This window comes from Somniosus microcephalus, chromosome 8 (genome assembly GCF_052327205.1).
Source record: "Somniosus microcephalus isolate GS21.2 chromosome 8, FLI_Smic_1.0, whole genome shotgun sequence".
In the NCBI taxonomy this organism is placed as follows: domain Eukaryota; kingdom Metazoa; phylum Chordata; class Chondrichthyes; order Squaliformes; family Somniosidae; genus Somniosus; species Somniosus microcephalus.
Window position 1 is genome coordinate 226,892 of NC_140994.1, and position 19,438 is coordinate 246,329.

The window sequence follows — 19,438 nt, forward strand, 5'->3', positions numbered from 1 at the left end:
GGTAAAGGATAACAAACTGAGAAGAACCTTGACAAGGTACAGACTTAGCGAACATAGCCTAGCGATCGAAAAAGGCAGACACAGGCAGACCAGGCTGCCAAGAGAAGACAGGATATGCTCTCACTGCAGTCAGGGAGTAGTTGAGACAGAGATGCACTTCCTCACAGCCTGTGGAAAATATCAGGGCATCAGAGAGAATTTCTATCAAAAATTCTCACAAATATGCCCTGAATTCAGAAATCTGACTGACAACCAAAGACTCCCATTCCTGCTGGGGGAGGAGAGAAGCTGTGTAACACTGGCGGCACACTATGTTACAGCTTGCCATGAACAGAGGGACAACCAGTAAACTAAGACAAGAGTATATATAAACAGGGCGAAGGTGTATTTGTAGACTCAGGGATGTACCTGTTTATACACTGTATGGATGGAGCCGCGTTTATGTGTTCAACCATAAATGTGTTTTGATGCTTTGGCAACATAAGATGTACCTTATCATGCCAATAAAGCGATTTGTATTGTATTGTATTGTATTGTCTTTGTTAATGCAATCAGCCGCTCAGGCCCAGAGATCGGGAGGCGGAGAGGGGAGGAGGGTTACCAAGGCAACCGGGGCTCGGGCGGGGGGCATCTCTCTGCTCTTGAAGCCGGCTCGGGCGGGGGGCGGGGCTCCAGAGATCGGGCCTCCGGAGATCGCGGGGGGGGGGGGGGCGAGCCTCGGGAGATCGCGGGGGGGGGGGGGGGGGGGAAGGGGGAGCCTCGGGAGATCGCGGTGGGGGGAGGGGGAGCCTCGGGCGATCGCGGGGGGGGTGGTGGGCGAGCCTCGGGAGATCGCGGGGGGGGGAGGGGGGGGCGAGCCTCGGGAGATCGCGGGGGGGGGCGAGCCTCGGGAGATCGCGGGGGGGGGAGCCTCGGGAGATGGCGGGGGGGGGCGGGCCTCGGGAGATCGTGGGGGGCGAGCCTCGGGAGATCGCGGGGGGGGGGCGTGCCTCGGGAGATCGCAGGGGGGGGGCGAGCCTCGGGAGATCGCGGGGGGGACGAGCCTCGGGAGATCGCGGGGGGGGGGGCGGCGAGCCTCGGGAGATCGCGGGGCGAGCCTCGGCGGGGGGGGGGGGTGGCGAGCCTCGGGGTGGGGGGGTGAGCCTCGGGGCGGGGGGAGCCTCGGCGGGGGGGGCGAGCCTCGGGGGGGGGGGGGCGAGCCTCCGGGGAGTGGGGGGGGGGGCGGGAGGGCTAGCCTCGGGGGGGGGGGGGCGAGCCTCCCTAACCCCCTCCTCTCCCCTCCCCCCGCCTCCTCTCCCCCTCCCCTTTCCCCCTCCCCCCTCTACTTCCCCCCTCTTCCCCCCAGTCGCTCTCTCTCTTCCCCCCAGTTGCTCTCTCTTCCCCCCAGTCGCTCTCTCTCTTCCCCCAGTCGCTCTCTCTCTTCCCCCCAGTTGCTCTCTCTCTTCCCCCCAGTCGCTCTCTCTTCCCCCCAGTCGCTCTCTCTTCCCCCCAGTCGCTCTCTCTCTTCCCCCCAGTCGCTCTCTTTTCCCCCCAGTCGCTCTCTCTCTTCCCCCCCAGTCGCTCTCTCTCTTCCCCTCCAGTCGCTCTCTCTCTTCCCCCCCAGTCGCTCTCTCTCTTCCCCCGTCGCGCTCTCTCTTCCCCCCCAGTCGCTCTCTCTCTTCCCCCCCGTCGCTCTCTCTCTTCCCCCCAGTCGCTCTCTCTCTTCCCCCCAGTCGCTCTCTCTCTTCCCCCCCCGTCGCTCTCTCTCTTCCCCCCAGTCGCTCTCTCTCTTCCCCCCCCCCCACCAGTCGCTCTCTCTCTTCCCCCCCCACCAGTCGCTCTCTCTCTCTCTCTTCCAACAACAACATGCCCTCGAAAAAGCCTCGGCACCGCCGGGCACTCCAGCTAGTCTATATATATAAAGGAGTCGATCTGTCTGTCCTTCTGTCTGTCCTTCTGTCTGTCCTCGGGTGTGCGTCTGTCCGGCTATGCGCTCGAAAGTTATATCGCGTACCTACGCGCGCGTTACCTCCGAAGAAAGCTTACGCTTCCGGGACGCTCGTAAGCGTATTTACTTTTCGGTCGGACGAAAATTGTTCGCGCCTTATGCAAAAACCTTCAAAATTAAACTCATTATCTGCTTGCATTGATTGACTGACGTCAAGGTTCGACCAATCCTGTGCCGTCACGATTGACCAATCCTACAGTACGGTCCCCTGATGGTTGGCCAATCGGTGTGTGTGTGTGTGGGCGGGACTAATTGTTTTCATCTCGGGGATCTGGCAGCCATTGTTTCACTGCCATGACTTCAGCTTCCAGCTCAAACTACTTTGAAAGTTAGTATCTCTTTTAAAAATAACATAAGATTTACCAAAAACGTTTTATAAGTACTTTCACTTTCATCTTTCAAGGTATTAAAAGGTAGAAATGTTGCTCAGCAGCAGATTCACAGAGGGACAGACAGACAGGGCCTGAAAGCCTGGTACTCGATTTAAAATGTTGCCCGGCAGCAGATTCACAGAGGGACACAGAGAGACCCCAAAGCCTGGCACTCGATTTAAACCGCCCGGCCCAAAACAGCCCTGGCAAAGCCGGGCTCCCCCCAGCTAGTCTTCTATGTTTCTATGTTTGACCACGCTCGATCAGCTCTGATGGATGGGTCACATTGTCCACATGCCCGATACGAGACTCCCAAAATTAGCGCTCTACTCGGAGCTCCGGCATGGCAAGAGAGCCCCAGGTGGGCAGAGGAAACGCTTCAAGGACACCCTCAAAGCCTCCTTGAAAAAGTGTAACATCCCCACTGACACCTGGGAATCCCTGGCCCATGACCGCACAAAGTGGAGGAGAAGCATCCGGGAAGGCACCGAACACCTCGAGTCTCTTCGCCGGGAGCAAGCGGAAGCGCAAGGAGCGCATGTCATCCCAAGCACCCCACCCACCCGCCCCTTCAACCACCGTCTGCCCCACCTGTGACAGAGACTGTAGGTCCCGCATTGGACTTATCAGTCACCTGCGAACTCATTTTTAATGTGGAAGCAAGTCATCCTCGGTTCCGAGGAACTGCCTAAGAAGAGAAGAAGAAGATTGCCCTGAAGGCCACATGAGCTCCATTAATAACATAAAGGATCTGTGCTCTCTCCACTTGCTTGCCTTTCCAATATGAAAGTGATGGAGGTATTCGTCTGGCAAACATGGTGTCAGTCACTTGCTTTGTACAGATGATTGGCTTATCTGGTAGTTGTCCCCTGTAGTGGCTTGGAAGAATTTGGAGACATGGAAGCCTTACATAGGATATACGGCACAGAAATAGGCCATTCGGCCCAACCAGTCCATGCCGGCATTTATGCTCCACTTGAGCCTCCTCCTGTCTTTCCTCATCTAAATCTATCAGCATAACCCTCTATTCCCTTTTCTCTCATATGCTTGTCTAGCCTCCCCTTAAATGCATCTATACTATTCACTTCAACCACTCCCTGTGGTAGCAAGTTCCGCATTCTCAATACTCTTTGGGTAAAGAAGTTTCTCCTGAATTCCCTATTAGATTTCTTGGCGACTATCCTATATTGATGGCCTCTAGTTATGCTCTTCTCCACAAGAGGAAACATTCTCTCTGTATCAAAATTTTTCATAATTTTAAAGACCTCTATTAGGTCACCCCTCAGCCTTCTCTTTTTTCAAGAGAAAAGAGACACAGCCTGTTCATCCTTTCCTGATATGCATACCCTCGCATTTCTGCTATCATCCTTGAAAATCTTCTCTGCACCCTCTCCTGTTCCTCCATATCCTTTTTATAATACTCTAAGGCCTAGAAATTGGGTTGGGGCGCCAAAGTGGCGCAAAAGTCGCCTGAGCGCAGGATTTAGCGTAGCGATCGGAGTAATTCCGATCGCCAGAAATTCAGTTTCAGTGCCGCTCGAGGGACACGGGGCGAGGCTCGAGGCGCTCCGCGTCCCTCTTAGGGCGCTGAAACTGATTATCGCAGCGCAACGTGCCGCAGCGCCACACGCTGCGGCACGGCACGCTGCGGTACTGCAGGCCTTCCTCCCACTGTTAAGGGGGAGGTACCTGCAACAGCGTGATCCCCGATCGCAAGTGCTGGCAAATGAGCCCGGCACCAAGGAGAAGTGCCAGGCTCTCGGGAAACAGCCGGCAATGCCGCGGGGGGGGGGGGGGGTGGTGGGGTTAGGAGGCCGGGGACGGAGGTGCTGGCAGGCGGCCGCCGAAAAAGCGGCCGCCCCGCACCTCCACCTTAACTTGCGCCGCTGCCGGCACAGTAAGGCCCCGTGAACCGGGCGCGGGTAGCGAGCGGCGCAACTGCGGCGTTTGCTACCAAATATCGCGAACGGGGCACGAATGGGGCGCTGCGCACACCGATGACGTCATCGGTGGCGGCGCAGCGCAAAAGCCTAACGCCACCATTAGCGCCCCTACTGAATATCGCGGGAGACGCAGCCAGTGGCGCTACAGCCACTGACTGCCTCTTTAGGCGCTAACAGGTGGCGCTACTCACCCAATTTCTCCCCCTTAGTGTTGTCTAACCAAGGTTCGATACAGGTTTAGCATAACTTCCCTACTTTTCAATTCTATCCTTCTAGAAATAAACCCTAGTGCTTGTTTTTCTTTTTTTATGGCCTTGCTAACCTGTATCGTAACTTTTAGTGATTTGTGTATTTGTACTCCTAGATCCCTTTGTTCCTCCACCCCATCTAGACTCGCACGCTCCAAGTGATAAATGACCTCCCTATTCTTCCTACCAAAATGTAATACCTCATATTTATCTGTGTTGAACTTCATTTATCAATTATATGACCAGTCTCCAAGTTTATTAATGTCCTCCTGTAACTTGTTGCAGTCCTCCTCAGTATTGACTATCCCCCCAAATTTGGTGTCATCCGCAAATTTAGAAATTGTGTTTTTGATTCCTAAGTCTAAATAATTAATGTAAATTGTGAACAGCAGTGGTCCCAGCACTGATCCCCGTGGAACACCACTTCCTACCTTCTGCCACTGTGAATAGCTACCCTTTACTCCTACTCTCTGCTTTCTGTCCTGAAGCCAGCCAGCAATCCATTTTGCTACTTGTCCCCTGACTCCGCATTCTCTGACCTTGTTCATCAGTCTATTATGGGGTACCTTATCGAAGGCCTTTTGAAAATCCAGATAAATTACATCTACTGCATTACCATTGTCGACTCTCTGTTACCTCTTCAAAAAATTCATTAAAGTTGGTCAAGCAAGATTTCAAGTTTTGAAATCCATGTTGACTATTCATTATTATATTTTTGGTTTCTAGATGTTCTTCTATTTTCTCCTTTAGTAGGGATTCCATTATTTTTCCTACCACTGATGTTAAGCTGACTGGTCTATAATTCCCTGGACATGTTCTATCCCCCTATCCATATTACATTAGCTATCCGCCAGTCCTCTGGCACTACACCCTTTTCTAATGAATTATTAAATATGCATAGTAATGCCTCTGCTATCTCTTCCCTAGATTCTTTTAAAATGCGTGAATGCAATCCATCCGGACCAGGGGTTTTATCCTTTTTGAGTTTGATTAATTTATTTAATATATCCCCTTTTTTATTTTAAATGCACTTATCTCAGCTTAATACAGTAGTGACCTTCAAGCGATGAGAAGAACCACCCCAGTCCCTGAAGTTTCTGTAAGTCAGGCTGAAGCAGGTGGCATAGCTTGATCACTGCCCCTGACAGGACTCCTCTGACACGCCCAGGACTGGCCTCATTAACTAGGGTTTCTCCAGGTGTATAGTAATTTCAGTGACTGGGGGAGGGGGGTGGTGGTGGGAGGGCAGAGTTCCGGTGATAGTTCTGCCCGTCTCTCCGTATCTGCCCCACGTCTGACCAATTTTCTCGGATTGGGGCTGATTGCAAGTGGATGACGGATTTCCGGGAGGATTCCCACCATCAAGAGGAAGCCTAGCAGTGCGAGTGAGCAACTCGGGCAATGCTACAGTGGGCACATTGCTGCAGCAAAGAGGCAACAAGGGACTTAAAGGTGCGGAAATACCCCAAAGATCAGCAGAGCAGCTCCCAATGAATCCTTGGCTGTGACTGAGGCCAATACTAATTGCTCTCCCACTATTGGAGGAACTCCGAGCCTTTATCACTGTTTCCCCGGGACCTACTGCTACCTTCCATGTGGCAAAAAGGGGGAAAATTCCTCTGGGGATTAGTTGCACCCTTCACCATCATTTGCATGTGGCAAGCAGGAACGCTAAAGATAACTGTAGAAATAGAATTGATTGTGGAAAAAGTACATGCCAGTCGAGAAAGCTGTAAAAAAAAGAGCAATGGAATTTGGGGTATTATAAATAAGAGCAAGAGCAAAGAGGCAAAATACATTTCTACAGTTAGTTACAGTACTGTGTGCAGTTTTGGGTGCCCCATTATAAAAAGAGCATTAATGTTATAAAGAGTGTATGGCATAGATTCACCAGGGTGATGCCAGGGATGGGAAACTTGAGATATTGGGACTATTTCCACTGGAGCAGAGAAGGCTAGGTGGAGATTTAATAGAGGTTTTTTGATAGGGATTTTTTCTGGTTGGGGAATCAGCGATGAGGAGTTATCAATTTACAATTATCACTAGGAGAGTGAGTGATGAGATTAGGAGAAACTTCCTCACACAGAGGGTTGCTGGGGCGTGGAATGCCTTGGCACAGGGAGTGGTTGAGGTAGAGACCATTGCGTATTTTAAAGGAAAGGCAGGTAAACATTTGAAGCAGTTGAACAAACAGGGCAGTGAGATTTGCGTTAGACTGTTCTGGCAAAGAGACGGCACAGACACAGTAGCCCAAATAACCTCCTCTATGCTGTCAACTGCAATGGTTCTACCTCTGTCTCCAATGTTATTCCTGTTACGCAGGTCCCTTGTGTACAGCCGTATTATTTCAGGTTATTGCCTTGCGTGGTTGTATCCTTCTACATTACCTATTTACTTACTCTAACAATATCTACACTCATGCTCTACCTGCCATCCCTTTCTTTGTTCAATTACATCTGGTCTTTGTATTATTTGACCTATTTGACCCTGAGCTGAGCGTCTGACCCCATATCCTCTCCACCAACAAAACCGCCTACTTCCACATCCATAACATCGCTCGTCTCCGACCTTGCCTCAGCTCATCTGCTGCTGAAACCCTCACCCATGCCTTTGTTACCTCTAGTCACCAACTTGAGGTCATCCACAACTCTGCTGCCTGTATCCTAACTCGCACCAAGTCCTGTTCACCCATCACCCCCTGTGCTCACTGCCCCGTGTCCTAACTCGCACCAAGTCCTGTTCACCCATCACCCCCTGTGCTCACTGCCCCGTGTCCTAACTCGCACCAAGTCCTGTTCACCCATCACCCCCTGTGCTCACTGCCCCGTGTCCTAACTCACACCCCGTCCCGTTCACCCATCACCCCCTGTGCTCACTGCCCTGTGTCCTAACTCACACCCAGTCCCGTTCACCCATCACCCCCTGTGCTCACTGCCCCGTGTCCTAACTCACACCCAGTCCCGTTCACCCATCACCCCTGTGCTCACTGCCCCGTGTCCTAACTCACACCCAGTCCCGTTCACCCATCACCCCTGTGCTCACTGACCTACATTGGCTCCCGGTCCAGCAATGCCGATTTTAAAATTCTCATCCTTCTTTTCAAATCTTTCCATGGCTTCGCCCCATCCTATCTCTGTAACCTCCTCCAACCCTACAACCCTCCAAGATCTCTGCACTCCTCCAATTCTAGCCTCTTGCACATCCCGATTTTCATTGCTTCCCCCATTGGCGGCCGTGTCTTCAGCTGCCTAGGCCCTAACCTCTAAAATTCCCTCCCTAAACCTCGCCACCTCGCTCTCCTCCTTTAAGAGGCTCCTTAAAACCTACCTCTTGGACCCAGCTTTTGGTCACCTGTTCTAATATCTCATGTAAGAAGTCACACAAAAGCAGGTTATAGTCCAACAGCTTTATTTGAAATCACAAGCTTTCGGAGCGCTGCTCCTTCGTCACCTGACGAAGGAGCAGCACTCCGAAAGCTTGTGATTTCAAATAAAGCTGTTGGACTATAACCTGGTGTTGTGTGACTTCTTACATTTGTCCACCCCAGTCCAACTCCAGCATCTCCACACCATGGCTAATATCTCATGTGGCTCGATGTCAAATTTTGTTTGATAACACTACTGTGAAGCATCTTGGGACGTTTTACTACGTTAAAAACACTATATAAATGCAAGTTGTTACTAATTTCATCATTCTTTATTTTTCCATCTACTCTGTTTAACCTGCTAATCGCACCAGTTTAAAACCTACTCCTGTACCCAAAGCACCCTTTTTGAAAGCAAACTGATAGCAATCTAATTCAGGTGCAGCCTGGTAATTTACGTGTTAGTAGCATGCAGCCCAGCACTGAATGCGCTGAGGCGAGGCGAGGCGAGGGGAACATCACTTAAAGCCAGCCTGCATCTCTTAAAGGGGAGGTGCATTCTGGCTGGAGCAGGTGCTGTAAGTGGCTGGGGATGACATTCTGAGCAGGAAGGTGACGTACTAATGGCACAACAGGGTTGTGGGCTCCAGGATTTTCTGGCGCAGCACTGGAGGTGTTAGTGCAGGAGGTGGACAAGAGGAGAGAGGTCCTCAATCTGCAGGGGGACAGGAGGCTCTCCAGACAAACTGTGAGAAGACAATGGGAGCAGATAGCCGTTGCTGTCAAGGCCAGCAGCGTAGCCCCGAGGACCTGCATGCAGTGCCGCAAGAACATAAGAACATAAGAAGTAGGAGCAGGAGTAGGCCATACGGCCCCTCGGGCCTGCTCCACCATTCAATAGGATCATAGAAACATAGCAGATAGGAGCAGGAGTAGGCCATTCGGCCCTTCGAGCCTGCTCTGCCATTCAATGAGATCATGGCTGTTCATCCAAATTCAGTACCCTGTCCCTGCCTTCTCCCCATATCCCTTGATCCCTTTAGCCTTAAGAAATATATCCAACTCTTTCTTGAATATATTTAATGAACTGGCCTCCACCGCCCTCTGTGGCAGAGAATTCCACAGGTTCACCACTCTCTGGGTGAAGAAATTCCTCCTCATTTCAGTCCTAAATGGCTTACCCCTTATCCTTAGACTATGACCCCTGGTTCTGGACTCCCCGGCCATCATAAACATTCTTCCTGCATCTAGTCTGTCCAGGCCTGACAGAATTTTATAGGTTTCGATGAGATCCCCTCTCAATCTTCTAAACTCCAGTGAGTATAAGCCCAATCGACACAATCTCTCCTCATACGTCATTCCTGCCATCCCAGGTATCAGCCTGGTGAATCTTCGCTGCACTCCTTCACAGAATCACAGAATCACAACAGTGCAGATAGAGGCCATTTCGGCCCATCGAGCCTGCACCGACACATATCCCACCCTATCCCCGTAACCCCACGTATTTAATCCCCCTAACACTAAGGGTCAATTTATCATAGCCAATCAACCTAACCCGCACATCTTTGGACTGTGGGAGGAAACCGGAGCACCTGGAGGAAACCCACGCAAACACGGGGAGAATGTGCAAACTCCACACAGTCACCCGAGGCCGGATTCGAACCCGGGTCCCTGGCGCTGTGAGGCAACAGTGCTAACCACTATGCCACCGTGCTCCATGGCAAGAACGTCCTTCCTCAGGTAAGGCGACCAAAACTGCACACAATACTCAAGGTGCGGTCTCACCAAGGCCCTGTACAACTGTAGCAAGACATCCTTGTTCCTGTACTCGAACCCTCTTGCTACGAAGGCCAACATACCATTTGCCTTCTTAACCGCCTGCTGCACCTGCATGTTTACCTTCAGCGACTGGTGCACAAGAACACCCAGGTCACTTTGCACTTCCCCTTCTCCCAATCTATTGCCATTCAAATAATAGTCTGCCTTCCTGTTTTTGCCACCAAAGTGGATAACCTCACATTTATCCACATTACAGTGCATTTGCCATGTTTCTGCCCAATCACCCAACCTGTCCAAATTGTACTGGAGTTTCACGACATCCTCCTCGCAGCATACCCTCCCACCTAGCTTTGTGTCGTCTGCAAATTTGGAGATATTACATCCAATTCCCTCGTCCAGATCATTAATATATATTGTGAACAGCTGGGGTCCTAGGACCGATCCTTGCGGTACCCCACTAGTCACTGCCTGCCACTCGGAAAACGACCCGTTTATTCCAACTCTTTGCTTTCTGTCCGCCAACCAGTTCTCTACCCAAGTCAATACCTTGCCCCCAATCCCATGTGCCTTAATTTTGCACGCTAATCTCTTATGTGGGACCTTATCGAAAGCCTTCTGAAAGTCCAAATACACCACATCCACTGGTTCTCCCTTATCTATTTTACCAGTTACATCCTCAAAAAATTCCAGTAGATTAGTCAAGCACGATTTGCCTTTTGTAAATCCATGCTGACTTTGTCCGATCCTGTCACTGCTTTCCAAGTGCTCTGCTATTACATCTTTTATAATAGACTCTAGCATTTTCCCCACTACCGATGTCAGGCTTACCGGTCTATAATTCCGCGCTTTTTCTCTACCACCTTTTTTGAATAGTAGGGTAACATTAGCTACCCTCCAATCCATGGGTACTGTTCCAGAGTCTATCGAGTTCTGGAAGATGACCAGCAATGCATCTACTATTTCTAGGGCCAATTCCTTAAGTACCCTGGGATGTAGATTATCAGGCCCTGGGGATTTATCGGCCTTCAGTCCCATCAATTTTCCTAACACCATTTCCCTACAAATACTGATTTCTTTCAGTTCCACCCTTTCATCAGACCCTATGTTCCCCGGCAGCTCTGGGAGGTTATTTGTGTCCTCCTTTGTGAAGACAGAACCAAAGTATGAATTTAGTTGGTCTGCCATTTCTTTGTTTCCCATTATAAATTCCCCTGATTCTGACTGCAAGGGACCTACGCTTGACTTCACCAATCTTTTTCTCTTCACATATCTATAAAAGCTTTTACAGTCAGTTTTTATGTTCCCTGATAGCTTACTCTCATATTCTATTTTCCCTTTCTTAATTAATCCCTTTGTCCTCCTTTGTTGAATCCTAAACTGCTCCCAATCCTCAGGATTATTGCTTTTTCTGGCCAATTTATATGTCCTCTCCTTGGATCTTATGCTATCCCTAATTTCCCTTGTTAGCCACGGTTGAGTCACCTTTTTTGTTTTATTTTTATGCCAAACTGGGATGAACAAATTCTGTAGCTCATCCATTCGGTCTTTGAATGTTTGCCATTGCCTATCCACCATCAACCCTTTGAGTGCCATTCCCCAATCAATCCTACCCAACTCGCTCCTCAGACCATCGTAGTTTCCTTTATTTAAATTGAGGACCCTAGTCTCTGAGTCAACTACTTCATTCTCCATCTTAATGAAGAATTTGATCATATTATGATCGCTCCGACCCAAGGGGCCTTGTACAACAAGATTGCTAATTAATCCTTTCTCGTTACATAATACCAAGTCTAAGATGGCCTGATCTCTGGTTTGTTCCTCGACATATTGCTCCAGGAAACCATCCTGTAAACACTCCAGGAATTCCTCCTCCACAGTATTGTTACTAATTTGGTTGGCCCAATCTATATGTAGATTAAAGTCACCCATGATGACTGCTGTGCCCTTATTGCACGCTTCTTTAATTTCCCTTTTCATGCCATCCCCAACCTCCGCCTTACTGTTGGGAGGTCTATATACCACTCCCACTAATGTTTTTTTCCCCTTAGTATTTCTCAATTCTACCCATACAGATTCCACATCATCAGAGCTAATATCCTTCATTACAATTGTATTAATCCCTTCTTTAACCAGTAATGCTACCCCACCTCCCTTTCCTTTTTGCCTATCTTTCCTGAATATCGAATACCCCTGGATGTTGAGTTCCCAGTCTTGGTCATCCTTGAGCCACGTTTCCGTAATCCCAACCAAATCATATTCGTTTACCTCTATTTGCGCAGCCAAATCGTCCACCTTATTACAAATGCTCCTCGCATTAAGACACAAAGCCTTCAGGCTTGTTTTTTTAACGCTCTTAGACCTATTAGAATTATTATTTACTGTGGCCACGTTTGATTTAAACCGTTGATTTCTCTGACTGCCACTTGTTTTTCTCCTTCCTATCTTTTGCTTTTATCCCTGTTTCCTTTTCCTCTGTCTCCCTGCTCAGGTTCCCAACCCCCTGCCATTTTAGTTTAAACGTCCCCGAACAGTGCTAGCAAACCTCCCCGCAAGGATATTTGTCCCGCTCTGGTTCAGGTGCAACCCGTCTGACTTGTACAAGTCCCACCTTCCCCAGAAGCAGGCCCAGTGATCCAGGAAACTAAAGCCCTCCCTCCTGCACCAACTCTTTAGCCACGCATTCATCTGCTCTATCCTCCTATTCCTATACTCACTAGCACGTGGCACCAGGAGTAATCCAGAGATTACAACCTTTGAGGTCCTGCTCTTTAATCTGCTACCTAGCTCCCTAAATTCTTGCTGCAGGACCTCATCCCTCTTCCTACCCATGTCATTGGTCCCAATGTGAACCACGACCTCTGACTGTTCACCCTCCCCCTTCAGAATGCCCTGCAGCCGTTCAGTGACATCCTTGACCCTGGCACCAGGGAGGCAACAAACCATCCTGGAGTCACGTCTACGGCCACAGAAACGCCTATCATCGCTGACCGAACCTAGACTCACGTCCACTTCCCTGCCCGCTCCCCGTAACCCCTTATTCCCTTATCAGCTAGGAAACTGTCTATCTCCGTTTTAAATTTATTTAATGTCGCAGCTTCCACAGCTCTGAGGTAGCAAATTCCATAGATTTACTACCCTCTGAGTGAAGAAGTTTCTCCTCATCTCAGTTTTGAAAGGGCAGCCCCTTATTCTAAGATTATGCCCCCTAGTTCTAGCCTCACCCATTAGTGGAAACATCCTCCCCGCATCCACCCGATCAAGCCCCCTCACAATGTTATATGTTTCGATAAGATCGCCTCTCATTCTTCTGAATTCCAATCAGTAGAGGCCCAACCTACTCAACCTTTCCTCATACGTCAACCCCCTCATCTCCGGAATCAACCGAGTGAACCTTCTCTGAACTGCCTCGAGAGCAAGTATATCTTTTCTTAAATATGGAAAACAAAACTGTACGCAGTATTTCAGGTGTGGCCTCACCAGTACCCTGTGTAACTGAAGCAAGACTTCCCTGCTTTTATACTCCAACCCCCTTGCAATAAAAGCCAAGATTCCATTGGCCTTCCTGATCACCTGCTGTACCTGCATACTAACCTGTGTTTCATGCACCAGGACCCCCAGATCCCTTTGTACTGTAGCACTTTGCAGTTTCTCTCCATTTAGATAATAACTTGCTCTTTGATTTTTTCTGCCAAAGTGCATAACCTCACACTTTCCAACATTATATTCCATCTGCCAAATTTCTGCCCACTCACTTAGCCTGTCTGTGTCCTTTTGCAGGTTTTTTATGTCCTCCTCACTCACTGCTTTCCCTCCCATCTTTGTATCGTCAGCAAACTTGGATATGTTGCACTTGGTCCCCTCCTCCACATCGTTAATATAGATTGTAAAGAGTTGGGGTCCCAGCACTGACCCCTGCAGAACACCACTAGTTACTGATTGCCAACCCGAGAATGAACCATTTATCCCAACTCTCTGTTTTCTGTTAGATAGCCAATCTTCCACCCATGCCAGTATATTACCCCCAATCCCGTGATTTTTAATCTTGTACAGTAATCTTTTGTGTGGCATCTTGTCAAATGCCTTTTGGAAGTCCAAATACACCACATCCACTGGTTCCCCTTTATCCACCCTGTTTGTTACGTCCTCAAAGAATTCGAGCAAATTTGTCAAACATGACTTCCCCTTCATAAAACCATGCTGGCTCTGTCCGATTAAATTATGCTTATCCAAATGTCCTGTTACTGCTTCCTTAATAATGGACTCCAACATTTTACCAACCACAGATGTTAGGCTAACTGGTCTATAGTTTCCAGCCTTTTGTCTACCTCCCTTTTTAAATAAGGGCGTTACATTAGCAGTTTTCCAATCTGCTGGGAACTTTCCTGAATCCAGGGAGTTTTGGAAAATTACCACTAATGCATCCGCAATCCCTACCGCTACTTCTTTCAAGACCCTAGGATGTAAGCCATTAGGTCCAGGGGATTTATCCGCCTTAAGTCCCATTATCTTACCGAGTACCATCTCCTTAGTGATTTTAATCGTGTTTAGCTCCTCCCTCCCCTATAGCTCCCTGTTTGTCCAGTGTTGGGATATTTTTAGTGTCCTCTACTTTGAAGACTGATACAAAATATTTGTTCAGCGTTTTTGCCATCTCCATGTTCCCCACTACTAATTTCCCGGTCTCGGCCTCTAAGGGACCAACATTCACTTTAGCCACCCTTTTTCTTTTTATATAACTGTAGAAACTCTTGCTATCTGTTTTTATATTTTTTGCTAGTTTACTTTCATAATCTATCTTCCCTTTCTTAATTAATCTTTTAGTTATTCTTTGCTGGCTTTTAAATGCTTCCCAATCTTCTATCCTCCCACTAGATTTGGCTACTTTATATGCCCTTGTTTTCAGTCGGATACTATCCTTTATTACTTTACTTAGCCATGGATGGCTGTCTTTTCTTTTACACCCCTTTTTCCTCAGTGGAATATATTTTTCTTGAAAGTTGTGAAATATCTCCTTGAATGTACACCACTGCTCATGTACCGTCTTACACTTTAATCTATTTTCCCAGTCCACTTTAGTCAACTCTGCTCTCATACCTTCATAGTCTCCTTTATTTAAGCTAGTACGCTGGTTTGAGATCCAACTCTCTCACCCTCCAACTGAATTTGGAATTCAACCATGTTATGGTCACTCATTCCAAGGGGATCCTTTACTGGGACATTTTTTATTAATCCTGTCTCATTACACAGGACCAGATCTAAGATTGCCTGCCCCCTGGTTGGTTCAGTAACATACTGCTCAAGGAACCCGTCCCTAATGCACTCTATGAACTCTTTCTCAAGGCTGCCCTGCCCAATTTGATTTGTCCAGTCAATATGAAAGTTAAAATCTCCCATGATTATAGCTGTTCCCTTATTACAAGCCCCAACTATTTCCTGATTTATACTCTGACCAATAAAGTTGCAATTGTTAGGAGGCCTATAGACTACGCCCACTAGTGACTTTTTCCCCTTATTATTCCTTATCTAATAAGGAAATTTAATAACCTCACACAAGTGGTCAAGGTCAGTGAATTCATCTTCAAATGCCATATCCTTACAACTGAACCACTGGGCTCAGACACTGCTCAATTCACCACCCCCGCTTCACTCACTTACCAACAATCTCTATCAACCACGACTCTAACCTCACGTTCATAGCTTCACCTCACCCTCACACACTTAGCACTGCTGCAAGCTTCACACCACACCTCACAGCTTGCACACACTGCCAGCTATTCAACCATGACAGGCACAGCACCCACACATATTGCACTACACTCACTGACACACTTCCCTCTCTCTTGCAGGACAAGGTGGCTCATAACCGGAGTGGGGAGGGGCTACCCACAGGGAGACAGGCACGCCTGCATGACCTAACCCCCCTGGAGGAGACGGTGCTGGAAATTATTACAGTGCCATCGCTGAGCTCGTGGCCAGCGGAGGGGCTGAAACAGTCGAAGATGACGGTATTCTCATACCTATTCCTCCTTCTCACATTCCACTTCCCCCTCATCCCACAATCTCTTCTGATTTACAAGCTGCAAATGGTGTAAGCATGCACCTCTTTCTTTCCCCACCCGCCCCTCACCGCAACCCTACCCTTGTGCCTTTCTCCTTTCAGATAGCCAAGAACTGCAACCTGGCCAGGCAGTGGTGGAGGAGCAAGAACTGGAAGAGGAAGAAGGCAGTGATGCTGAAGACACAGCACCATCACTCGATTTCACACTCGCAGCCACAAGCTCAGATACTGACACTCAGCATACTTTAGAGAATAGGTTAGACGCGGGATCTGCACGTGGTGAGACACCTGGCACGAGTAGCCAGGGCAGAGGGCAAGGGTAGCGCAGGTGCAAGCTCCCCGGCGGGCGAGATCGCACACGTGTTCTGCTGCAGAGGACTCAGATGAGGACTTCGATGGGGTGGCCTATAGAAGAAGGCTGATGGGTATGCACAATAAAATGCTCGGTGCATTGGCAGGCCTGCCAGAAAGCCTGCGTGCAACGTCAAGGAGCATGGAGGAGCCCAGCACCAACCTTGCACAGGGTTTTGCGCAGAGCTTGGAGCCCATCCTTTCCAGAATGGAAGTGATGGCCAACTCCATTAGTGCACTGTGGACCCAACCATGATGCAGCGTCTGATGGCCAATGTCTCAGCTTCCATTGCAGCACAGCAGAAGCCACCCAACGACTGGATGCTGCAATGGAAGCTCAGACGTCTGTCATGCAAGCTCAGCTTGTTGCCGCGCAAGCTCAGACTGCTGCCATCGTGGCTGCGCTTGTCAGCTTTGAAAGGGGCTTGCAGGATGTTTAAATCAGTCCAGCACTCTGTCCTCCAACAGATTACTAGGATTGCTGAGGCGACGCCCTGGGGGAGTGGCAGTGGCTCCGAGGAGCACGAACCTGCTGTCCTCTCTCAGGATGACAGCACTCGTCCTCCCACCACTGCCACTCCACCAGTGCCCTTGCTTTTGCCTGTCAGCCAGCCAGCCCGGACTGCTGCCGCCCATCCTAAGATGGTACAGTCCAAAGCCGGGCCTTCTAGACCCAGAGTTGCTCGAGGTCATCCTCCCAGGCCATTTGCAGTCTCCCCCACTGAAAGTCAGTAGCCTTCCACCAGCCATGCTGCAGCACTGTGTAGGAGCACTAGGACAGGCAAAGGCACATGGAAGACAGGCACGAAGGGAATGCACAAGGCTGATTAGTTGACTTTGGTATGTAATATTCTATGGTTTGATTTATAAATTTGGTTTGGAATGTTTGATTTGTGGTGGCTTTTTTGTAGCATTGTGGAAAGAGGACGCTGTGATGGCCAGTTACAGAGGGAAGTTAAGGTGTGGGACTGTTGGTGAACGGGTTGCGTTCACTGGTACCGCAGTCAGATGAGTCGATCATGGACAGCCTGGCCAGAAAGGGGCTGTGTTGATTGCCTCCTCCTCCCTCTTTGAGCAGCGGCGACACAGAGGAGGATAAGCTGCTCGTTCGTCCTGTCATGCTGCAGGCCAAGGGGGATACAGACTACTGCACCCATGTCTAGGAGCAGCTGGTCTCAGCAGAAGCCTGGAAGTAACCTGCCACATCACTCCCTGGAGACTTCAGCAACTTCAAATAAGATAACAAACCACCAAACACTTCGACAAACTCACCAAGAGCCAGCAGAAATCAATCAGCAACTAACCTGAAAGCAGTTGATGATCCCTTTAAATAGCGCTGGTGGGGGGTCCTTCCTGCTGCTGAACACATGTTCAGCTATGCGCCTTTTAAGAAACGGCATTATCTGGAGCTTTGAGGTCGAAAATGGCAGTGTTACATGCTGACTGACGTCACAATCTGCCTACTCTGCATACTTCCGGCACACGCTGTCAGCGCCGCGCTAATGACTTCACCAAAATGATGTCTGACGCAGCCTGCACCGCAAACTGGCGCCCGTAGCGCTGAAAAATGGTGCTACGGAGCCGAATTTTGTGGCCCTAAACTCTTATATTCTGAACTGTATGACAGCAGTACTGCATGAACAGCTGTGCTAAAGAACTGAAATAGTAAACACAAGATTTTAGCTCAAGACATTGGCCGATTGTAAACATTTTTGAATGCTGGAGCTAGGTTTCAGTTGTGATAGAAAGGGAAACATTTACAATCCTGTACCTATCTCCACTCTCTGTGGGGCGATCCTGGCAACAGCTGGGGACCCCGGTGCTCCTCGGCCGAGTCTCTTTTCTGGTGTCATCAATACAGTTACATCACCATTGGTCTGTTCACAAGGCAGCGGAAGGCTGATTTCCTTTGCAGTAAGTGGAGGATGATCATAAAGGTTGGATTCGTTCTCTGTCTGAACATCTTTTTCGCTGCATGTTTTCTTGTTCAGGAGGTTACTTATCTCCATTATGTTCCCAATGATCTCTACCGGCCCAGTAAGAGGCTTTTTCCTCGGAGAAAGTTCATCCTTGACTTTTCTCAAGTAAGATGCAGGTGCCCATCCCTCTTTGCCTTGATATCTGGAAAAAACAATTTACAAACTTAGCAAAGAAATTTTTTCACAGCTGCTTCAATTACTGTAAATACCAACCCCTAAACAACCAATGACATTGTACAGTTCTGAGATATACTACCCTGCAGCTGAATAAAATATCCATTCAATCTAGAATTGTGCCCCTCTCTAAGGACTGTAAAATCTCTGTATAAGGAGGAAGAGGATAAATCAGGTAATTACAGACCAGTCAGTTTAACATCGGTTGTGAGAAAAGTTGTAGAATCCAAAATTAGAAATGCATGGCCTAATCGAGCTTAGATTTATTAAAGGCAGTAAGTGGTGGAAGGTCAGAAACACCAATATTTTCTCTTAAACATCTTATGAGAGTTTTTTTGATTGTGTAGACAAAGGGAATGCAGTGGAGGTGATGTACCCAGGTTAGCAGAATGGGCAGACTAGCAGCACATGAAATGTAATGTGGAGAAGTGTGAGGTAATACACTGTGGGTGTAAAAACAAGCACTATCGAGATGGGGGCGTTGTTGGCGAGGCCAGCATTTATTGCCCATCCCTAGTTGCCCTGAGAAGGTGGTGGTGGTGGGCCTTCTTCCTGAACTGCTGCAATCCATGTGGTGAAGGGACTCCTACAATGCTGTTAGGTAGGGAGTTCCAGGATTTTGATCCAGTGATGAAGGATCGGATATGTGTCCAAGTCAGGATGGTGTGTGACTTGGGAGGGGAACCTGGAGGTGATGGTGTTCGCACGTGCCTGCTACCCTTGTCCCTCTAGGTGGCTGAAAGTTGCGGGTTTGGGAGTTGCTGCAGTACATCTTTATATATAAAAGGATATGTCTGTCTGTCTGTCTCTCTGTCTGCCTCTCTGTCTGTCTCCCTGTCCGGCTATACAATCAAAAGTTATAGAGCGTACCTACACATATGTTATATCAAAACAAAGCTCATCATTAGGGGACTCTTGTAGGTGTATTTACTTTTTGCTCGGACAAAAATTGTGCCGACGGTATCCAAAAAATGTTCAAAATTCCGCTCATTATCCGCTCATTTGCATCGAGTGGGGGCGGGTTCATTGTGTGTGCGGGCGGGCCATCCTACAGTTGAGTGACGTGATGATTGACCAATCCTACAGTTCAGTGACCTGACGGCTGACCAATCGGTGCGTGTGTGGGCGGGCCTTATCATTCTGAACCGAGGTGAGTGGCCGCCATCTTGATTCCAAACTGTTCA

General features: G+C 48.9%; 1 protein-coding gene across 5 annotated transcripts in view; it reads right to left on the reverse strand.

Moving 5' to 3' along the window:
• Positions 1–19,438, reverse strand: part of sh3pxd2aa (SH3 and PX domains 2Aa) — a 650,923-nt gene that overhangs the window by 30,049 nt on the left and 601,436 nt on the right. For all 5 annotated transcript variants that reach the window (XM_085994085.1, XM_085994084.1, XM_085994083.1 and 2 more), the window contains one exon: positions 17,873–18,222. In XM_085994085.1, coding sequence (XP_085850211.1) covers positions 17,873–18,222 — 350 coding nt within the window. The remainder of the gene's footprint in view (positions 1–17,872; positions 18,223–19,438) is intronic.